Source organism: Leopardus geoffroyi, chromosome B2, assembly GCF_018350155.1.
Source record: "Leopardus geoffroyi isolate Oge1 chromosome B2, O.geoffroyi_Oge1_pat1.0, whole genome shotgun sequence".
NCBI classification, from domain to species: Eukaryota; Metazoa; Chordata; class Mammalia; order Carnivora; family Felidae; genus Leopardus; species Leopardus geoffroyi.
In genome coordinates, this window is record NC_059332.1 from 134,110,685 (window position 1) to 134,133,999 (window position 23,315).

General features: G+C 43.5%; 1 protein-coding gene across 17 annotated transcripts in view; it reads left to right on the forward strand.

Moving 5' to 3' along the window:
- The window catches only part of SASH1 (SAM and SH3 domain containing 1), a 335,608-nt gene extending 316,117 nt beyond the window's left edge, over positions 1 to 19,491 (forward strand). For 16 of the 17 annotated variants that reach the window (XM_045499954.1, XM_045499960.1, XM_045499956.1 and 13 more), the window contains 3 exons: positions 11,955 to 13,063; positions 14,341 to 14,472; positions 16,107 to 19,491. In XM_045499954.1, the coding sequence (XP_045355910.1) occupies positions 11,955 to 13,063; positions 14,341 to 14,472; positions 16,107 to 16,370 (1,505 nt within the window). In that variant the 3' untranslated portion in view covers positions 16,371 to 19,491. Of the gene's footprint in view, positions 1 to 11,954; positions 13,111 to 14,340; positions 14,473 to 16,106 lie in introns of all 17 variants that reach the window. The other variant, XM_045499969.1, reaches the window with a different exon arrangement.
- The last annotated feature ends 3,824 nt before the right edge of the window (positions 19,492 to 23,315 follow it).

Consider the following 23,315-nt stretch of genomic DNA (forward strand, 5'->3'; position numbering starts at 1 on the left):
TAAGCCCATACTCCATTACAGTCGTTATACATCAGCCCGTGGTATCTGGGCTTCATTGAACTCTAAGCCAGAAAGGATTTAGTTTGCACTTGTTATAATTACTACCTTCAAAAACAGTGGATTGGATTAAAATAGACACCCCCATTTTCAAACCAGGGGAAAGGCAACACACATGGTGGGAAACTTCTTTATGCTTTTCTTTTGGCTTATTTATTCTGAGGAGCGGTAATATCCCAGTGTTTGGGATGGTCACGTATCTGTCCCTTATTTCAAGGTAAGGATGTTGAGGAGCGCTTGCGGGACCAGGATGCAAAGCCAAGGCATGAGCGTTGGGTTCCTTCAGCATTGTTGTTTTCGCTCCCCTCAGTTTTTCTTATCTAGACAGCCTGAGCAGGGGTGGCCCTCAGGATCTGGAATCTGCCCAGTGAAGCAGGCCAACTTGTGGGTCACGGGTGTGGTCACTCCTTTGATGAAAAGCTAGATTCTGGCAGGGGTTTATCAAAAATCACAGTACAAAAACATCTCAATTCATACTAAAAGTGAAAAGACTGACTTTATCCCAACAGTCTTTGCTTCATTTCTGTGGAAGCTAGATCTCTGAATACAGGATGCAGAATTAAATCTTAAAATATTACATTTTTGTTTACATTAAAAAAAACAATCTCAACACTTCAGGCCAGCTAGATATCACCCAGCTGCCCACATCTAATATGGTGCTTCCTTCTCTCTCAGAGAGCATGACTAGGGCTCAGTGTTCTGTCTCCCAACTTCACGTCCTTGGGCCAGGTCTACCCATGGTCTGCTTACTGGAAGCTACTAGAGAATATGTTTGTTTCCTTCACTTCATTGGAGTACTGAGTGCCATATCCACCGCAAATGACAAACTCAGTTTGAATCCGTGGTTTACTTATAATGTATCCGTCATAATTATATGCTCATAGATGATGTTCGGTAGATAGGTTTTGGAACAACAAGATTGGCCATAAACTTCGCTTTGAAAAGCAGCATAACAGTATGTGACCAAGGTGTAAAATTGGCAGAAGTCCACAACTCAAACCAAAACGATGTTTTCAAAATAGAGGTGACTTCTTTTTCTATCTTTCCTGCTTGTCCACTTAAGGACACAGTATTCGCCTCCCCCCACCCCCTTTTTTTTTTTTTCCAAATCTTAAACCAAGCTGCACCATTTATTCTAGTTCTCACGAAGAAAGTATTTTCATTGAGTGCAGAGATAAATGCATAAGCGCTGGTCCATGGAGGTCTGCGGGTCTCACTGTGTCCGAGCCCCCTCCACACTTCAGCATCCATCTTTTATGGATGAAGCTGCATTAAAAAGGATACTCCTGTATTGAAAATTCCCAATTTCAAAAGTCCGATTTTCTGAGAAAGGGTGATTCTGTTAGCAGTCACCTCTTCGTCTCTACCGTCCCCTCCTCCTGACTGTCGTGCGAGGCAAATCAATTGCATCCAAAATACCTACAGCTGTAAACCCTAAATTGTGTGTCTCCTATGCCCTTTTCTTTTTGCAGTAAAAACCAGCATTTGAGCATGGGGAGCTATTAGGTCCTTAAGGAAAACAATTTACCAGGTAGACCATCCAGAAGGGTCACAAAAGCAGCGGTATCATAAACGCCTCCACTGCATGGCCGGAGTGCAGAGCAATTACTGAGGGAGACGGTGATCTGAAGGCCACATGTCTTGTTTGTTTCCTCCCTGTCCTAACAGAGAAGCAATCAGTAGGAAATTTCAGAAAGCTTACTTGTCTCTCACAGGAGTCATAAGTGGAATGGGGTCAGGTGCCCTCCATTTTACAGTGGGTGGCTCTTGATTTCCTGTTGTGGCCCCCAAACTCCTATTATAGCAAGATTAGAGACAGTAGTAAAGGATCCCCTAAATTTCTGTTGAACACAGGAACCCCATTGTGAAAAATGCCCAGGGTTGATAGGTTTTAGCTGCCACTGGAATCCCATCAAGTAGCCCACATTTTAAAATATTGAGCACCTACTGAAGCAAAGCTTTTTAAACTGCAGGTTGCAATTCATTAGTGGGGTGGAAAATCGGTGTAGAGGGTCGTAAACAGTTTTGTAAAACAGAATAGAAAATACCAGGGTGCATTCCAAAGGTAAGACTGATATTGTTACTTGTAATCTTGGTTCAGTGTGTATGTCTCTGCGTGTGCATGTGTCTGTGTGCACTGGATGAATGTGAAGTGTGTTTCTTACTGTAGATTATAGTTTAAAAAACAGTCTGAGAGCCACTATGGGCTCCAAAACCAGGACGAGAGTGGGGGGAGCAAGCAGGCAGGGTGCAGACTTCAAGGAGGTACTCAAACTCTCAGGTACTCGGCTGCACCTGCCTGACCCCGAGAGCAGTCACCTCCAAGTGTGCCCCTAGGCGCACAGGTCACCTCCCCCTAATCCCATTTCTAATGATCATTTTGGAGACCTCAAAATCTGACCCATGAACTCTGCCAAAGTGTTTTATCAGTGTGGGAAGATAATGGTTCTCCCTAAACCCCTGGACTGAAAACCCACCTGGCAGACTTCCTGGGAAGAAGGCAGAGTCAGAGGAGCCCGAGCTCACCTTGTCCCATGGACACAGCTAGGTAACAGCCACATCTGTGCATCCGCCCCAGAAAACAACCCAAAGATTTGGCAAAACAGACCTCCCAGTCCGTTGTAGAGAGAAGGACATATCAAAAAGGTAGGAGGGGTGAAGTCGTGGTTGGAACCGAACTCCTGGTGAGACTGACCACAAACAGGAGAGACACAAGCCCTGGAGAAGGGAGAACAGACGGCACACCAGGCACCCTAGACATGGGGAATCTGCAGCGGGAAGAGGAGTCTCCACCATCTGACTTTGAAAAACAACAGGGCTTAACTTTGAGTTTTTAATAACCAGCTGGGCTTTAGCTCCAGGCACTTTTTTTTTTTTAATATTTATTTTTAAGAGACAGAGAGTGAGTGGGGGAGGGGCAGAGAAAGAGGGAGACACAGAATCGAAAGCAGGCTTTGAGCTGACGGCACAGAGCCCAACACGGGGCTTGAACTCACTGACTGCAAGATCATGACCTGAGCCAAAGTCCGACGCTCAACCGACTGAGCCACCCAGTCACCCCAATTCCAGGTACTTTAAAAAATCAGTGGCTCAGCTCCAGGAGAGCCGAAGATGATAGGAAATCGTCCCCTTAAAGAGCCAGCACGACAAACAGCCCTGCCAAGATATGGCAGAGAAGCAGCAGTTTGAAAAGCACCTGGCGTATATGTGCAGGAGATTTATTTACTAATCTCAGAATGGGTACTGGAGAAGCAGGGGTCTTTAGGAGACTTCTCCAAGAACTGGTGCTATTGCCCCCATCCCCACCATGTAGATCCCTGGGCCACCTGCAGGAAACAGGGGGGACATTCTCCACCTCCCTTGCTAACACCATGCACCCTGCCCCCATGTCCTCGTCCCATTCACACCACCTCAGCTGGCACGACTCCTTCCAAAGCAGCTCTCGCCAGGTCGCATCCTATAAGCAGCCCTGGCAGGGATTGCTGCCTCTTCAAAGTGACTCCCACCCTATAGAGAGGGGAAGATAACCACATGCCCTGGCAGCCAAACTTCGTCACTGGCAGTGTGGAGTGAGTGCTCTGCCGATCAGGGCACCTGCAGCCCTGGCATCTGGCCTGACTCCAGCCCCGCCCACCAACAAAAGCTTCTCGGGACAACACCCTGCACTTGAGTGTGACGGCACCCCTTGCAAATAGGCTGAGGGCAGGCATCCGGTCTGATTGCCAACACCACCCAACTGCGAGCCCATGACCACCCAGACCTCTTAGCACAGGGACCAAACCCAGCCCACAACAGGCAAAGTGGACCATTTGAAGACAAATGAAGCCCAGTACAACAGTAGGGCACACACAGGAGACACCCCTGAAGCTCCTGGTTGCGATAAGCAGGGGACATTGGGCTACAGAGTACCACAGGATCTCTTCTTCATAAGGCCACTACTTTGAAAATCAGGAGACGTAAATAAATGACTTTCCTAATATTTAGAAACAAATGCAGAGTTAGACAAAATGAGACAGAAGAGTATGTCCCAAGTGAAAGAGCAGGACAAAACCACAGCCAAAGAGCCAAATGAAACAGATAAGCAATATGCCTGGTGGAGAATTCAAAGTAATGGTTAAAAAGATACATACTGAATTTGAGAAGAGTGGAGGATCTCAGGGAGACCTTCAGCAAAGATAATAAAGAACTAATCGGAGACGAACTCAATAATTGAAATTAAAAATACACTAGAGGAAATCAGATTAGAGAAGGCAGAAGAATGGATCAGTGAGCTGGAAGACAGAGGATAGGAAAGCAACCAGGCTGAACATCAGAAAGAAAAAATGAGAACAGGTTAAGGGAACTCAGTGACATAATCAGGTAGAATAGCTGAAAACTTCCCTACTCTGGACAAGGACGCAGACATCCACATCCAGGAGGCAGGAAAAGCCCCCAGTAAAATCAGTCCAAGGAGGTCCACACCAAGACAGAGTAATTGGCAAAAAGTGGTGACAAAGAATTTTTAAAGCAGCAAGAGAGAACAGTTACATACAAGGAAATCCCCATAAGGGTGTGTATCAGCTCATATTTCAGCACACACATTGCAGGCTAGAAGGAAGTGGCATGATATACTCAAAGTGCTGAAAGAAAGAAAAAACAAAACAAAACAAAAAACCTGCAACCAAGAATACTCTACCCAGCAAGGCTATTATTCAGAATAGAAGGAAAGAGAGTTTCCCAGATAAAGGTTAAAGGGATTCATCACCACTAAACTAGCCTTACAAAAAAACATTGAAGAGAATTCTTTGAGTGGAAAGGAAACACCATAATCAAGAGTAAGAAAATTATGAAAGGAAAAAATTTCACAGGTAAATACAAACATAGAAGTTCAATCACTAAAATACCAGTAAGGAGGTAGTAAGATCAGTTATATCTATAAAAAAATCAGTCAAGGGATTCACAAAATAAGCAGTAAAGTATGACATCATACATAAAATATGAGAGCGTGGTAGGCAGGGGGAGTAAAAATCTAGTGCCTTTAGAATGGTTTCAAACTTAAGGGACCATCAACTTAATATGGACTGCTATATGCATGGGAAGTTATTTATCAAACTAATGGTAACCACAAATCAAAGACCTGTAATAGATATGTAAAAATAAAGAGAAAGGAATCCAGGCATATCACTAGAGAAAGCTATCAAACCACAAAAGAAGACAGCAAGCCAAGAAAGGAAACACAGAGAAGAACTAAAACAACTGTAAAAACAGTAAAATGTCAATAAGTACATACTTATCAATTATTACTTTGAATGTTAACGGACTAAATGCTCCAAATCTGTTAGATGCCGCCTACAAGAGACTCACTTCAGGCCTAAAGACCCACACAGAGTGAAAGCGAAGGGGTGGAAAAACATTTACCATACAAATGGAAGTGAAAAGAAAACTGGGGTAGCAGTATCTATATTGGACCAAATACACTTTAGAACAACCAGTGTAACAAGACAATGAAGAACACTACATAATGATAAAGGGAACAATTCAGTAAGAGGATACAACAATTGTAAATATTTATGCACCCAACATGAAAGCACCTAAATGTATAAAGCAATATTAACAAATATAAAGGAAGAAATTGGCAGTAATACAATAATAGTAGGGAACCTGAACACTCACATCAATGGACAGGTCATCCAGTTGAAAATCAGCAAGGAAACAGACTTTGAATGACACATTGGATCAGATGAACCTAATAGATATATTCAGAACATTCCATCTGAATGATATAAAATTCAAGTGCACATGCAATGTTCTCCAGAACAGATCACATGTTAGGCCACAGAACAAGTCTCAACAAATTCAAAAAGACTGAAATGACAACAGGCATCTTTTCCAGACACAAAGGTATGAAACTAGAAATCAACCACAAGAAAAAAATCTGATAAGAGCACAAATACATGGAGGTTAAATAACATGCTATTAAACAATGAGTGGGTCAGCCAAGACATCAAAGACAAAATCAACAAATACAGGGAGACCAATGAAAATGAAAACGCAATGATCCAAAGTCTTTGGGATGCAGCAAAAGCTGTTCTAGGAGGGGAGTTTACAGCAATAGAAGCCTACCTCAAGAAGCATGAAAAATCTCAAACAACCTAACCTTATGTCTAAAGGAGCTAGAAAAGAAAAAAACCCAAACCCAGTAGAGGAAGGAAATAATAAAGATTAGAGCAGAAATAGATGAAATAGAGACTAAAAAAATGGAACAGATGAAATCAGGAGCTGGTTCTTTGAAAAAAATCAACAAAATTGATAAACCTTTAGCCAGATTCCTCAAAAAAAGAGAAAGGACTCAAATCAAATGAAGGAGAAATAACAACTGACACCACAGAAATAAAAAGGCTAAGAGAATATTACGAAAAATTATATGCCAACAAATTGGACAACCTAGAAGAAATGGGTAAATTCCTAGAAATCTAGCCTTCTAAGACTATATCAGGAAGAAAAAGAAAATTTGAACAGACCACTTACTAGCAATGAAACTGGAAGGCAATTTTGCTCACCACTATAACACCAACAATGCCACTAGCAAGGACACTGAATCAGTAAAAAACAAACAAGACAGCAGCAGCAACAACAAGAGTCCAGGCCCAGATGGCTTCACAGGTGAATTCTACCAAACATTTAAAGAAGAGTTAAGACTTATTCTTCTCAAACTATTCCAAAGAACAGAAGAGGAAGAAAGCTTCCAAATTCATTCTACAAGGGCATTACCATGATACCAAAGCCAGATGATAACATTACTGAAAAAGAAAGCTACAGGCCAATATCTGATGCACATGGATGCAAAAATCCCTAATACAATATTAGCAAACTGAATCTAACGATACATTAAAAAAATCATTCACCACAATCAAGTGGGATTTACTCCAGGGATAAAAGGGTGCTTCAGTATTTGCAAATCAGTGTGATATGTTAACAAAAGAAAGGATAAAAGCCATATGATCATCCCAATAGATGCCAAAAAAAAAAAAAAAAAAAGCATTTGATAAAGTATTCATGGCAAAAACTCTCAACAAAGTAGATTTAGAGAGAACATACCTCAACAAAAGACCATATATGAATAACCCACAGCTAACAACATACTCTATGGTAAAAAATGGACAGCTTTTCCTCTAAGATCAGTAACAAAACAAAGATGTCCATTCTTTGCCACTTTTATTCATCACTTTTATTTCTAGCCACATCAGACAAGAAATAAAAGGCATCTGAAGTGGAAAGGAAGAATCAAACTTTAATTATTTGCAGATGACATGATACTATATATAGAAAACCCTAAAGGCACCACCCAAATCCTAGAGCTGATAAATGAATGCAGTGAAGTTGCAGCATACAAAATCAATAAACAGAAATCCGTTGCATTTCTATATGCTAATAAGGAAATTGCAGAAAGAATAACAACCAAAAATAATAAAATACTTAGGAATAAATTTGACCAAGGAGGTGAAAGATCTGGACGCCAAAAACTGTAACACGCTAACGAAAGAAATTGAAGAGGACAGAAACAAAAAAGCTCATAGATTCGAAGAACCAGTATTGTTAAAATGCCCATACTACCCAAGTGGTCTAGAGAGTTAATGCAATCCCTATCAAAATACCAACCACATTTCTCACAGAAAATGGAATAATCCTAAGATTTGTGTGGGACTACAAAACACCCTGAATAGGCAAAGCAATATTGGAAAAGAACAACAAAGCTGGAGGTATCACAATCATAGATTTCAGATACACTACAAAGCTGTAGTAATCAAAACATTATGGCACAAAATAGACCCATTGATTAATGGAACAGAATAGAAAGCCAGAAGTAAACCCGCACTTTTATGGTCAATTAATCTACAAAGGAAGCAAGAATATATAATGGGGAAAAGACTGTCTCTTCAACGAATGGTTGGGAAAACTGGACAGCTGCGTGCAAAAGAATGAAACTAGACCACGTTCTTATACATATACAAAAATAACATGAGACCTGAAACTATAAAGTTCCTCAAAGAAAGCACAGGCAGTAAGTCCTCTGGCAGTGGCCGTAGAAATATTTTTCTAGATAGGTCTCCTGAGGCAAGGCAAACAAAAGCAAAATTAAACTATTAAGACTATACCAAAATAAAATTCTTTTACACAATAAGGGAAACCATCAACAAAACAAAAGGCAGAATAGGAGAAGATATTTGCAGATGATATATCCAATTAGGGGTTAAAATCCAAAATATAGAAACACCAAACTTCACTCAACACCAAAAAAATAATGGGCAGAGAGCCCCTAAATAGACATTTTCTAAGAAGACATCCGGTTGGCCAACAGACACACGAAAAGATGCTCAACATCACTAATCAGGAAAATATAAGTCAAAATCACGAGATCCCAATTTACACCTGTCAGAATGGCTACGATCAAAGAGACAAGAAATAACAAGTGCTGGCAAGGATGTGGAGACAAAGGAAGCTGCATACTGTTGGTGGGAACAGAGACGGGTACAGTCACTGTGGGAAACAGTATGGAGGTTTCTCAAAAAATTAAAAATAGAATTAGCATAGGATCCAGTAATTTCACCACTGGGTATTTACCCAAGAAAGTGAAAACGCTCATTTGAAAAGATACACGTACTCCCGTTTATTGCAGCATTATTTACAATAGCCAAGATAAGGAAGCGACCCATGTCCACTGATTGATGGATAAAGAAGATGCGGTATGTATGCACAACGCAATATTACTCAGCCATAAAAAAGAAAAAAATCTTGCCACTTGCACATCACGAATGGATCGAGAGTGTATGATGCCAGTGAAATAAATCAGAGAAAAGACAAATCCCGTATGATTTCACTCATATGTGGAATTTAAGAAACAAAACGAACAAAGGGACAGATCCAGAGGACAGCGGGGGGGTGGGTGGGGGGTAAAATAGATAAAGGGGATTAAGAACACACTTGATGAGCCCTGAGAAATGTATGGAATCGGTAAATCATTGTATACCTGAAACTACTAGAACACTGTGTGTTCACTGTGCTTGCACTGCTCAGCTGGAGTGCTGGAGCACAGTGACTCCGGAGTTCCAACAAACACCTACGTCCTATGGTTCCTGAAGGTTTTTCTCTCCTGTTAATGACCTTTCCACATCCAGACGTTTTCAGGAAATTAATTCTCCGAACTGCTTTGGATGGTAAGGATTTCACAGATAACATCAGCGGACTTCATGCTTAAAAGAATCGGATGTTACCTGCCAGTGTAGACACTGGCAAACTTCACTCCAGGTGAATTCAGGGATCTTTCCGACAGAAGTAGAATGTGTGCAAGTGTAATTTACACATATAGTTTATATTAACAGTTAGAAGGAAGGAAAGCCTTATTTCTAAAATTTATACTAAAACTTTTTTTTTTTTTTTTTTTTTGGTTTCAGGTTTTGTTTTGTTTTTTAAGAGCGTGTGTGTGTGCAAGTGAGCAGGGGAGGGGGAGAGGGAGAGAGAGAATCCCAAGCAGGCTCCATGATCAGCACAGAGCCCGATACAGGACTCGATCCCATGACCCTGGGATCATGACCTCAGCGGAAATCAAGAGTTGGACGATAACTGACTGAGCCACCCAGGCACCCCATATACTAAAATAGTTTTAAGAATTTTTCAGTTTTAACTGATTTTTACACTTTATGTTTAGCAGGATATGCTTTCTGAAGAAGTATTTCCCTTTTCAATTTTATCTGTGATATTCAGCATATTCAGGAGTAACACTGAGCTAACAATCTCCATGTAACAACGAAATGATGACTTCTAGTGCTTAGCATGTTGCTAACACACAGGTGGATGGGGTCAAAGCCCTCACATTATGCGTAAGGTGCCATTTGACCATGCCTCTGTTTTGCCAACTGCAAAATACTTCCCCTGTTGATTTGTGTCTGATTTAAAAGGATGGGACCATTATAAGTCTTATTGAGACGGCTCCTGTTCTTATCCATCAGTCTTAGTGCTGGAGTTCTGCCTGACATCATCCATTTACTGTTATCAGTTTGCAGTTAGAAAACTGAAATCCTGGAAGGAATCTGGTTTTCACTGCTGATAATGGCCAAACCAGTAGTAATCGTCACAGTGTGCTGGCCTTTTCTTCTTGTCCCTTTTCCCTCATTTGTACAGCATGCACACGAAGGTTTTATCGGAGAATGTGTTTCTTGTACCCACCTGAATCCATCCGCCCCCTGATTTCTCCTTGCTGCTTTATTTTTTATTTAAAAAATTTGTTTTAATGTTTATTTATTTTTGAGACAGAGAGAGACAGAGCATGAACGGGGGAGGGTCAGAGAGAGAGGGAGACACAGAATCTGAAACAGGCTCCAGGCTCTGAGCGGTCAGCACAGAGCCCGACATGGGGCTCGAATTCACGGACTGCAAGATCATGACCTGAGCCGAAGTCTTAACCGACTGAGCCACCCAGGCGCCCCTCTCCTTGCTGCTTTCTTATTGAAAGGCTGAGACTGCTTAAGCAGGAGAGGTCAAAATTCTAAATTAAAATATTTTATTAGAAACGTCTATTGAAACAATAGACTGGGAAGAAAGCTTTTTGTTAGAACATAGTCGTCTTTTGACAATTACAGCCAGCCATTTCTTTGTCCCTTCCAAATGTGACATGGGTTTAAAATTTTTATCTTTTTCTGTCAGCCTGAAATACTAGGATCATCTGGGTATTCCCCTCAGGCATCTCAGCCCAGTGTCAAAGCACACACCAAACATAGTATTAACCAAAATAGAGCAAAGGACACCTAATTGGGGCGGGGCAGGGCAGGGCGGGAGGGGTGGTGTTAAAAGTACTGATGAGGGGCGCCTGGGTGGCGCAGTCGGTTGAGCGTCCGACTTCAGCCAGGTCACCATCTCGCGGTCCGTGAGTTCGAGCCCCGCGTCAGGCTCTGGGCTGATGGCTCGGAGCCTGGAGCCTGTTTCCGATTCTGTGTCTCCCTCTCTCTCTGCCCCTCCCCCGTTCATGCTCTGTCTCTCTCTGTCCCAAAAATAAATAAACGTTAAAAAAAAAAAAAAAAAAGTACTGATGAAAACGATTTAGCACAGGGCCTGACCACAGATAGTAAATTCTCAGTGAAGCTCATCAAGCAATACTAGTAGTTGATATCAATTAGCAGTTGTCAAATTAGATGATGTCTGACTGATAGTTAAATTATAAGCCTGGCAACTGATTTTAATCAGGGCTGTTGCTTCCATTTGAAATGAGAACTGTATCAGTGTTTTACAGATCATTGCAAGCAAAATACTCACACAAGCTTCTTTACTTATTTTTTTTTTAAGCTTCTTTGCTTATTTGTGCCAAGTTTGGTTGACTGTTCACACACAGGATACTGGATACATAGTTCGCGCACGCGAACAAACCAGCCAGAGGGGAGTGCTTAGGGGAAAGTGCACTTTGAGAATTCCCTGGTCACCAGCGAACCTTAGGGGGCACCATTTATAGAATTCAGTCTAGCCGCCCTTTGCAACCCTGGCCTTAGGAAGCTGTCCTCCCAAAACAGAAATCCCATCCTGTGGTTTCTAAGTGGGGTACGGACCATCAACCTTCTTTTTCACTGACCACAGCTAGGAACAAACATGAGGCCTAGATTGATTTTACTGTCTGACACAGCCTATTTTTTTCCCTCCTAACATTTAGTTTCGGTCTCCACAAGTCCATTAATAAGTCTAAAACTTCTTCCTAAAAATAAGGGCCATAATAACCCTATATCACCCAAAGTCCTAAGTGGTGATCTCATATCCTTAGTATAATTCAACAGGGAGACAGGACATGGGGATTTCAGTTATGTCAGCACAACTTTACCCGAGTTTGACTGGTTTGTTTTTTTAAAACGATTGTAAAATATTCCCTTGTCTCACAGGCAAGACTCGGAAGACCGGCCTTCTCTCTGTCAAGTCGTCAGTGGAGTCCAGCTTTAAGTCCTTTAACAGGAATCAGCTGGGCAACTACCCAACCCTGCCTTTAACAAAGTCCGGGGATGCGCTGAAGCCTGGGGAGGAAGGCAGGCTGGGCAGCGGTCTCGCCCCTCACACCTCCAAGTGCTGTGACCAGCCATGCGTGACTGGTCTGAACAAAAACCGAAGAAGCCTGCCCGTTTCCATCTGTCGGAGCTGTGAGACCCTGGAGGGCCCCCAGCCCGTGGAAACTTGGCCCAGATCCCATTCCCTGGACGACCTTCAAGGAGAGCCTGCTGCTGAGAAGGATGTGCCCGGCGAGGTGACAGAACCCTCCCCTCAGATTGTACCACAAGTGCCACAAAAGACAACCCCCTCCATCACAAAGGTTCAAAGCCCCAAACGAGATCCTGCTGTTGACAATGCACTGCTACTGACCCAAAGCAAGAGATTTTCGGAACCTCAGAAGACAGCTAAGAAACTAGATGGTTCCATAGCAGCCTCCTCCCGTGGCACATCACCTCCTCCGTGTTTGCCCAAAAACTATGATGCTCAGCCTCCTGGAGTTAAACACGGTTTAACAAGGACACCTCTCGAGGGTCACAGGAAAGGACTCGAGTCTGAAGGAACGCATCATCCCGCGGGCACCAAAGAAGGCCTAGATGCCGAGCAGAGGGGCCCCGAGGCAAGAACGCAGGCCAGACATCCCTCCCAGCCTCCACCTGTTCCCGCCAAGAAAAGCCGAGAACGCCTGGCCAACGGACTCCACCCCGGCCCTCCCGGTCCCGACGCACCAAGCCTGCCCGCTAAAAAAGGCAGCCCCAGTGACTGTCATTCACCTCAGGCTCCTAGGCCTCCCTCGGCACAGGAGCCCGGCAGCCCACCCAGCTCGAGGCCGCCGCCCTGGCTCTCAGAGCTCCCGGAGAGCGCCAGCCTCCAGGAGCATGGCGTGAAGCTGGGCCCGGCTCTGACCAGAAAGACCTCCTGCGCCCGGGGAGTGGACCTGGAAACGCTCACTGAGAACAAGTTGCGAGCTGAAGGCATCGATCTCACCGAGGAGCCGTACTCTGATAAGGTACCCGAGGCCTCACGGGCCTCTGCTGTTTTAAGTCAGGCAGCCAGGTAAGAGGAGCACCACAGCTGCCCCTGACGCCGGCCTGGTGGCAGGGGCCGTGCTCGCCGCGGGGGTGCGTGGGCCCAAGTGGGGCCCCTCTGCTGCCAGGCGCCAGGCGATGCGCCGAACGGGAGCCGACGCAAATACGGCCTTGGACCTTTCTTCTCTCTTCCCTTCCCTCCTTTTGCTTGGTTTCGATTTTTGGCGGCTAGATTTTTGCAGGAACAACTATCGAGGAATACTAGAACTGGTTCCAGAAAGGGCTGCTTTAGCGGACAGACCTGAAGTGCAGTCTCTGGGTCTTACTGAACATGTATCTTTTTAGATGTGAACACGTACCCACTTCATTTCCTATCTGTAAAATGAGATTCATAATAACCTGCGTAACTACCTTTTCTACAGGGACTATTAGGAGCAAATAAATGTGAGCACACTGAAAATTGTAGAACCCTTTTCAGATGTAATTATATTGTACAGTTATCTGTATAGTTAACAGAGGAGGAATGATTATATGAAATATCCTGCTGTACCAAAAGCACTGAGAAAACTCATTTAAACTCCTTTCATGGAAAGCACGTTGCTTATTTGAAAAAAAAGAAAAAAGAAAGAGTAGATCTACCAATACCAAAACGATTTTGGAGACCAATGATGATAGATACAGCTGTACATTATTCCTAGAAATGCATATTTTGTTATAGTACATCCCTGGGAGGCCTTGTTATAAACTTCTTTTCACCACAAATGCCTTTACAGTATGATCTTCCTCCTCCTCCTCGACATTTAGTGAATAAAAATCCCTTAGAACGGAAAGGAGCGAGAATTTGAGTCTACAGTACACGCCTAGGGATTGGCGGTATAAAATAGACGGGCCGCCAACGCGAGACTACCTGCCGTAGGGCACAAGTCTGCCCGTTTCCCCTGTCGTTTAGGAAAAGGTGCATGTGGTGCAAAATGATCCAGTACAGTGAGGTGAGGTCACTGGTCCAAATGATACAAGACGATTATGTTCTTAGGTTTCAAAACCTTTTCCTCAGAGCTCATCAGTACCCGAAAGATCAAGATGTAAACATGTTCTAACACAGCCATCGTGATTCTCAATCTATTCACTTCGAGTGAACACTTTTGGTGACACGTCCCAGTAGCCATAGGTGTCTTAGCCTACCTTGTCTTGTGTTTGCTGCTGTCGAAGAAGAAATTCATTGCCACCCGTGACGCCACATTTCTGCTCTCCCTCACAGCACGGCCGCTGTGGGATTCCCGAAGCCCTGGTGCAGCGATATGCAGAGGACTTGGATCAGCCCGAGAGGGAAGTTGCCACCAACATGGACCAGATCCGCGTGAAGCTGCTTCGGAAGCAGCACCGCATGGCGGTGAGCAGCGGCACCCGCGGTCTCCCCTCGCTCAACTTTGGAAGTCCACGGAGTTAGGGCGCTTCGGGATGCGCATGCTGGCCGCCACGCAGTAGCCCAGGGTTCCCTCCAGCTATCAAAAGGAGACACCTGGAGGGAAAGCAATATTCAGCCTGTAAAGTTTTCAAAATACAGTTTTGGAAAGAAAAAAATGAAAATTGGCCATAATCCCAGAACTATCAAAGTTTTTTTTTTTTTAGGTCTTTAAATTTATATCTATTTCTAACTATTTGTATCTATTTCTATTTTGAGATAGAGAACAAGAGAGAGAGAGAGAGAGAGAGAGAGCGCGCGCGCGCTCACCCTTGCAAATAGGGGAGGGGCAGACAGAGAGGGAGAGAGACGATCCTGAGCCGACTCTGCACTGTCAGTGCAGAGTCCGATGTGGGGCTTGATCCCACGAACCATGAGATCATGACCTGAGCTGAAATCAGACGCTTAACTGACTGAGCTGCCTAGCACCCCTGAAAAAGTTTTTAAAAAAAGTCTGTCTAGCTATTTCTCTGCACATACAATAGTAAATGTGTAGTTCTGAAACCTGATGTTCAGTTCTCAGATCATGAATCTGTTACTAAACATTCTTTTATATTATCAATGTCAAAACGTTCTAGTAGGTAAATGTGCCCTCATTTAGCCAATCCCAAATGGTTGCAACACTTAGATTTTCCCCAACTTATTAAATAACTTAGCAAACAACACCCTTAATATATAATAAGTATTTGTAGACTCTCAAGGTCAATTTGAGTATATATTCCTTCAAGAGGATTTGCTTGTAGAAGTCTGCACAAAATCTCAAGAATTTGCACATTTGTCAGAAAACTACCTTCCTAAAAGATGTAGCACTTGGTCTTCCCAGAAGTCAATTGTAAATGTCCATTTCCCCGCCCTAGCCAACACTTGGTATTATTGCATTTTATGTTTTTTAGAACTACACTAATGATATATCTAATTTTCTGGTTAACGTAGATTCAAAATACCATGGAAAATCTGTTTTATAAAATCTCTACCTGGGCGCCTGTATGGCTCAGTCAGTTCCCTATCTGACCCATAATTTTGGCTCAGATCATGATCCCAGGGTTGTGGGATTGAGCCCCACATCAGACTCTGCACTGAGCATGGAGCCTGCTTGAGATTCTCTCCCTCCCTCTGGCCCTCTCCCCTGCTCACGCGCTCTTAAAAACACAAAACAAAACAAAACAAAACTCTACCCACTGAGTATCTTACTTGCCACACTACCGCACAGGCCTGCCTCTTTATTCACCTAGAGATTTCACTGAAAAGCTTATCACCAGAAGACAAAATAGCAGTGTATAGAAATGCTTACAAATCGGAGACTTGGACGTTAGGTTAATTAGGGTTAGATCTAATTCCAAATACTTTGTAGAACCTCAAACACTTCTTTGAAGACAGATCTCACCTTCGAGAAGCTGAGAAAGAATTCTTGATGCTACTCTTGGGTCTTCGACACCTCACAGCAGGATCACTTTGTAATAGTCTAGCAGTGCAGTATTTCAGTAGTGTTCCTTTTAGGTATATAAGAGCCCTCCAGTAGCCTGTGTCAAGTCTTTATAAAATTGCTTTCTTTCTTTATCCAGATCCCAAGTGGTGGACTCACAGAAATCTGTAGAAAGCCCCTCTCTCCCGGATGTGTCTCGTCTGTGTCAGATTGGCTGGTTTCCATCGGTCTGCCCATGTATACCAGCGCCCTCACTGAAGCCGGGTTCAGCACATTGGGCCAAGTGCCTTCTCTGTCCCACACTTGCCTTCAGGAGGCCGGCATCACAGAGGAGAGACACATAAGCAAGCTTGTGTCTGCAGCCAGACTCTTCAAACTGCCACCAGGCCCCGAGGCCATGTAGCCAGGCCCATCATGGAGCTCCCCGGACAAGAGCCACCCTTTCACTGTGCTTAGGATGCTAATGCAATCCCTCCTCCTTGGGACCTGCAGACCAGATCCAGAAGAAAGGCCCGGTGTAAGGCCGACTGGAGCACGAAACCTGGGCACGGGACTGATGACCCTCTCTTCTTCAGAAGAGCCCCCCTCGAGGAAATTGGTGTGGTTCTCTTTGACTCCCCCAAAGAAAAGACAAGCACTAACTTTTATTCTCAGAACACAAAAGAACCAGGATGCCAGCTCGCCGCCCATGCTGTGCCTCCAGTCTGTCTTGGTGCGCTGGCAGAGGGAGGGGGCAGCCGCTGGAGAATGCCCTTGCCTTGCTGTCTGTCACCCTGCGGGATGCCTGAGGGCAGGTGGGTATTGGCCAGGCCAAAGTAACAGACCCAGGAGTTACTGTACGCCATTGACTATGCTTGTTTATTCAAAAGTAAGAAAATCTGGCTGCATTAGGAAAAAAAAAAAAAAAGTCCTATTCTCCTTTAAGAAAACAAGAGACATTTTAATAATTGCTTTCTAGCAATCAGCTTTTATTTGCCTTAATATAAGCTTTTAAGCAGTTATCTGGTGTTCACCACCCTGTAACCATAGTTCCAGATCTTCAGCCTAGACTGCCATCTAACATACCAGAGATGTTTTCAGCAAAAAAAAAAAAAAAAAAAAGAAAAAAGAAAAAAAAAAGAAAGAAAAGAAAAAAAAAAGAAAAAAAAAGGGCTTTTCTAATTGCCTCACTCTAACATGGCTTAATTTGTAGGGGTGTTTGTCAGGCACAAACTTCATGTTGGCTTTCAGTTTTTAAACTAACCACAAATCCAGTAAAAAGCTATCTGAAACTCACAGATCAGGTGTGTATGTAAGCGTGCATGCATGTGTGTCCATGTGTGAGCGCGTGTGTATAGAAACTACCTTCATTTTAAATCAGTTTTGTTTTGTTTACGATGTTGGTCACCGTGCTGCAGTATTGACTTTGACTCCCGACCACGACCATTCCAGAATTCACTCATCAGCTAACAGGTCACCTTTGCAAAGCCAGCGTAAGGTTGAATATTTCAGAAAGATGCTTTTAAAAGGGAAGTAGTTTATAAGAGATTTTTAAAGTTTTTTTTTCCACTTTTATAATTAAGGTACTGTTTTCCTCCCTTTATTGAGATCATTCTTTTAATTCAGATAATAGTTCATTCTGGAGCCAGACAAAGCACGTTAGCCATGTAATAAGTATTTGCCATTTTCAGTTGTTTTCCTACTGATTAGAGCATTTACCATTCATTCTCTTTTAGTCTGGTGTCTGACTTTTCTAGCACACAGAAATACAGGCAACTAAATTAAGGTTTCCGTCGCTTACTAAATGAATTTCCTCTACATTCTTAGTCATGAGAACTATTCTAAGCATTGAATGTGATCATTGACAACAAACACTTTGAAGACAAAGCCTTGATCAAAAGCTCTTAAACATTTCATCTCCTCGTTAAAACGATTCCCCTGCGGGGGGGGGGGAGGGGGGAGTAACTTCACTCATTACAAAGCCATCTTCAGCATTTGCTCTATGTACTTGGATCCGTGTTTCTGAGGAAAAGGATGTTCTCAGGTTATATATTTTTTTCACACTTTGGTATACATTTAAAAAAAACACGTTTCTTCAATAGTATTCACCTTCTATAAGACGCCATGTGAAAAAGTTGTGGAAATGCAGAATAAAAAGCTAAAAGCTGCCAACTTTCTACCGAAATCTGAAAAACAGCCCATTTTTGCCATCTCGGGTTGTGCACACAGCCCACGTGGAATGTGACGATACCGTCGAACTGTAGCGCTTGTGCTGTGGTGGAGACAGGTGCAGGGACACGGAGCCTCGGCATGACATTCTGAGATCCTGCTCATAGTGTAAGCCGACCACACACAAGTCACACAACAGATAACAGAGGAGGAGGGGTCATCTGTGAATTTCCCAGTGTTAGTTCATTTTCAGTGTCAGATTTTCATTTAAGTAAAAGTGGCACCAGAAAAGGGAATGTCCTGGAGTTCTTGAAAATGCCAAACCCTATTTTTGTCATTCTTCTTTGGAAATCATTGCCTTTGCGTAGAAAAATCAAATTCAGGGACCATGAATGATTTTCAGTGGGAAGATCTTCCTAACCTGAGGGGTCTGAGATTTTTACTTTATCGTGCTTTTAAAAAAATTTTTTGTTGTTGTTATTGTTAGTATTTGTTTGGTCTTTTGCTTTAAACTTTTAATTTGATCCTAGAAAAGCCTGAATGTTTGTGTGTGACATTTGACTAAGGTGGTTTAGGGACCGCGTGTCAGAAGACAGGTAGGTAGGTGTTAGGTGCCAGCAATATCCGGTTTTAATCAATTGCACTTGGTACAGAATGTTGAGGAAGTGTTGTCTTTGGAAAGCACAAAAGAAACCTGGAAAGGCAGTTTGGCTCAGGTAGCTACACATCCGTTGTGTGTAATTTTTACTGTAAAGCTGTCTAGAAGGAAATGCGGCCAGTCCCAACCACTATTTACATTCCCAGATAACCAGGAAGCAGATACATTTTCATGGCCTTCTCTTAGCAGCCCTTTTCTCTGTCCTGATCCCCGGTGTGGGGGAAATTGGAAATTACTAGTCTATTGCAAACCAGTTCCTGACATAGCAAAATTTGCTTTCATAACTGCAGCAAAAGAAATCAGTTCACCAAGTCAATGCTGCATTGTGTGTACTGTATTATTTTCAGAAACTATAGTAGTCTGAGTCCAAGTTACCTTGATTTTAAATTGATAGAGAAATGCAAGAAACTGTCAAGCAAGTTATATAACAACTAACAACATTGCACTTTCTGTATATGAAATCAATATTTAAATAACTTATTTTTCTCCATTGCTGTTCTTAAACATTGTAAGTAGCTGTAATATACCAGTACCGATATGTCCTTGCGATCGCTTCAGCCCAGGAAAGCTGTGTATTGTTTTAAAAATTGTAAAAACTATTGTGATGATTCATTTAGCAAAGAGAAAGGTGGACAGAAGGGTTTTCCTATGTATCAAACTTGTCTATAATTATGTCATCTTATGTACCTAGGAAAAATAAATAAATTTCGTCAGTTGACTATGCCTCTCTTGTTGTTCCTTGGGTATTTCAAAGATGAACGGAGTAGAAATGAAAGGTAATTTACAAAAGTGTGGTGTAAAAATGAACTCTATTGTAAAAACAATTGTATACAATTAATTCTGCCACATCACAAAACTCACACACACTCATTCTCTTTGCAATATGCTAACGTACTGCCTCTCCCAAATATTGCATAATCAAATCCCAGAACCACAGCATCTCAGACCAGAAAGAATTTTGAAGGCATCTACAGTCTAAGCCCATCATTTTCAAATGAAGAGTGAGTCCACGTAGGTGGTTGACTCATCCAATATCACACAGTTAAGTGGTAACAGAACCCAAATCTTTGAGGGAGGGGAAAAAAAAAATCTAGGTTCAGATGGATATTCCAGAAATTGACCTGACAAAAATCAAGTTTCAAATTGGTGTATCACAATTGATATAAAAACTTTTTATTAGGAGGACAGTGTTTGTAATAAAATTTTGAATAGCTGATACCCGTACTTGAGATTAAAAAAAGACAAAAACAAAAAGCGCCCGCTCCTTTCCTCCCAGCCACTATCTCCGTCCTTGCAGGTAAGTAGTATAACCGGTGTGTGTATATCTTTTCAGAAACGCCCACACATTTACAAATACAACTGCCTATGTATTTTTCCATACAGGAATGACCTTATATTCTTCACACTTCCTTACCGTGATTTTACATTCAACGTATGTTGGAGATCTTTCCATGTCAATACCCCACCATTCTCTTAAAGACCACATAATACTGTTATGCCAATAATTTAATCACTACTCTGTGAAAGGACAATATCTTGCTGTTGTAAAAAAAAAAAAGCTGTTAGAGGGCGCCTGGGTGGCTCACTCAGTTAAGTATCCGACTTTAGCTCAGGTCATGATCTCACAGTTTGTGGGTTTGAGCCTCGCATCAGGCTCTGTGCTGACCGCTCAGAGCCTGGACCCTGCTTCGAATCCTGTGTCTCCCTCTCGCTCTGCCTTTCCCCCTGCCTCAAAAATAAACATTTTTTTTTTAAAGAGCTGCTAGGAATATCCTTGTACCAATATCACTTAGCACATGGAACTGTGTTAAAATTACATGTATTTTAGATTTTGATAGAATTTTTTTTTAAACAGAAAGATGAAATATTGCCAAATTTTTTGGAGAAAATGCATCAGAATGGGATTGAGAAGAGGAAAGATTACCTTCTTTTGTTTATCATTTTTGAGAGAGAGCACATGAGCGGAAGAGGGGCAGAGAGAGAGGGGGAAGGAGGATCTGAAGTGGCCTCTGTGCTGACAACAGCGAGCCCGATGCGGGGTTGGAACTCACAAATCACGAGATCATAACTTGAGCTGAAGTCGGATGCTCAACTGAGCCACCCAGGCACCCCTTGATAGAATATTTTAAATCCACTGGTAGACTTCATTAAAGGAAGCTTTAGCAAGATAGGTTTTAATTCTAAATCCGGGTCTTAGGCTCTATCCCCTAATCCATTTTGCAAATGGGGAGATTTCATGTATTCTTAGAGTGGTGGTACATCTCAAGGGCTGAATTATTTTAAATAACTATAAGTCTCCAATCTTCTCTCAGACTGACTCCTAAGATTCAACGGTTCAATTCAAAGAAAATACTTTCTTGTGATTCCTAAGAAACCATGACCCGACTCTTGGTGTTTGTTCTAAGTGCACTTCATATATGGACACTTGGGTTGCTTTTACTTAGAAGTTACAAAGAACAGGCACCTGCATGGCTCAGTCCGTCCGTTAAGCTTCCGACTCTTGATTTCGGTTCAGGCCACGATCCCACAGTTTGTGGGTTCAGGCCCCGCGTCCAGCTGTGTGCCGGCAGCATGGAGCCCGCTTAGGATTCTCTGTCTACCGCTTTCTCTGTCCCTCCCCTGTTCGTACTCACTCGTGCTCACATGCACGCGCGCGCGCGCTCTCTCTCTCTCTCTCTCTCACACACACACACACACACACACACACAAAATAAAGGGATAAACTTTTAAAAAGAGAAGTTACAACGACATACATTTGATTAGGGAAAGGAGAGAAGGATAATGGTCATTCTTTAACCGCACAAGCCATTTTGGAAACCTTGGAATGATGGCTTTCTCACTCTTAGCTGGGAGGACCCACTCAGAGCTCACTGTACACAGTCCTTCCTTGGAGTGCACGTCCATGTGTGAGTGTGAGAGGCAGGGTGAATACTCAGGTGTAGGTGTCTGGACTTCCCCTCAGGATTGCGGGCAGCTTTATTTGCAAGCATCGCCGTTCCTCCCCCAGTCCCTCCAACACTACTCACCCCCCCACCCCCAGAGAAAGGGAATTTAGCTGCCTGTCCTCGTGCCCTTGAGCAAAAGCACCTGAAGGTCCTAATCTAACCACGCTGGAGACAAGTGTGGAAGGACTCCGGGACGCGCGGGGGAACCATGGCAGTTAAGACTCAGCTGATGGGCCTTTACTGCCATCCCATGCATTCTCAACACCTGGGTAACAGATAAGGAAGGTCACAGCCATGAGCGAAATGTGTACGGAGGTCTGTGGGAACCAGAGGAAAACCCGACTCAGTCAAGGAGAGAAACAAGTCAGAGGAGGCAGTCGATGTGGCTTAGAACTGTGTGCCTGTGTGCTAAGAGCAGTAGGCCCTCAAACACACTAAGTCTTGAAAAGCATGAGAAAATAAGCAAGAAATTCTCTCCCTCCCACCTCCTGATCCACTCGCCCCTCATCCTGACTGGATGATCCTTTCCCCCGATTAATAAAAAACTTGGAAGCCATGTCCTGGGCCCCCCCTCTCCGGACCTGCTTTCAGCACACTTGCAAACTCCCCCACGTCGTCACCTCCGATTCCCTCCTCACAACAGCATGACTGGAGGGGCGTCCCTCCATCTGCCTAATCCTACCCGTGCTCAGGATCCGGTCCTGGGATCCCTCGCTTCTCTGCAGCTTCCCCTTGAACGTGTTTGCAGCAGGCTGGTGCTCTGCTTTCCAGGCCCATCCAGAGCCCCCCTTTGGGGGTAATTCCTGCATTTCCTTTGGGACAACGGCAATCCTCGCATTTCCAGGGATCTGGGTGCAACCTTTCGTCCTGGTGTCCCCCAGGCCTCTCCGAGTGGTGAGCAGAGCTCCTAGCTCATAGCCTCCACGACCACAGGACTGGGCTTTGGAGTTGAGTGTCAACACATGACAGGGTTGGAACTGAGCTATCTGATGGCGGTGCCCAGGAAGCTCAGCGATGGAGGAACCCGTGGTCCTCCTGTCCTTTCCACAGCTCGTTCAGCCTTTCTTTTGTTAGATTCCTTATGCCACTGGCCAAACATCTTTTCTCAAATACTCCTAATATTCCAACTCTAAAGCCTCCCACTTTGAACTTCCAAATGAAGCAGTATTCACAGATATGTACGGGCAAGGCTATAGCTACGATTTGGCCCACAGCCCTCCTCGGACAGAGCCCGTCCATCTCCAACCACTCTGGGCCCCTCATTCGAATGAGGCTGACGTCGAAGGGGGCCAACACCTGCACATCCCCAATGGGTCATGAGGGTAGAGTTGTTGGTATCATTCCGGGCCGGAAGGAAAATCAAACTGATGACGAAATGGCCAAGGAGAGCCCACACGTGGGTTATGAAGAACTGACTGTGGTCCCTGGGGGACCCGAATAGGCATCGTCAGCAATTTAAAAGCACATGCTGTAAGCCTGTATTTAAGGTGCCACAGGAGACCCAAGGTAGTGGTGGGTAAAATACCTGACCACAGGGAGATCTTAAACTCATTAGAACAGGTCATGCGAAATACTGAGAGGCCTAAAAGTTAAGATG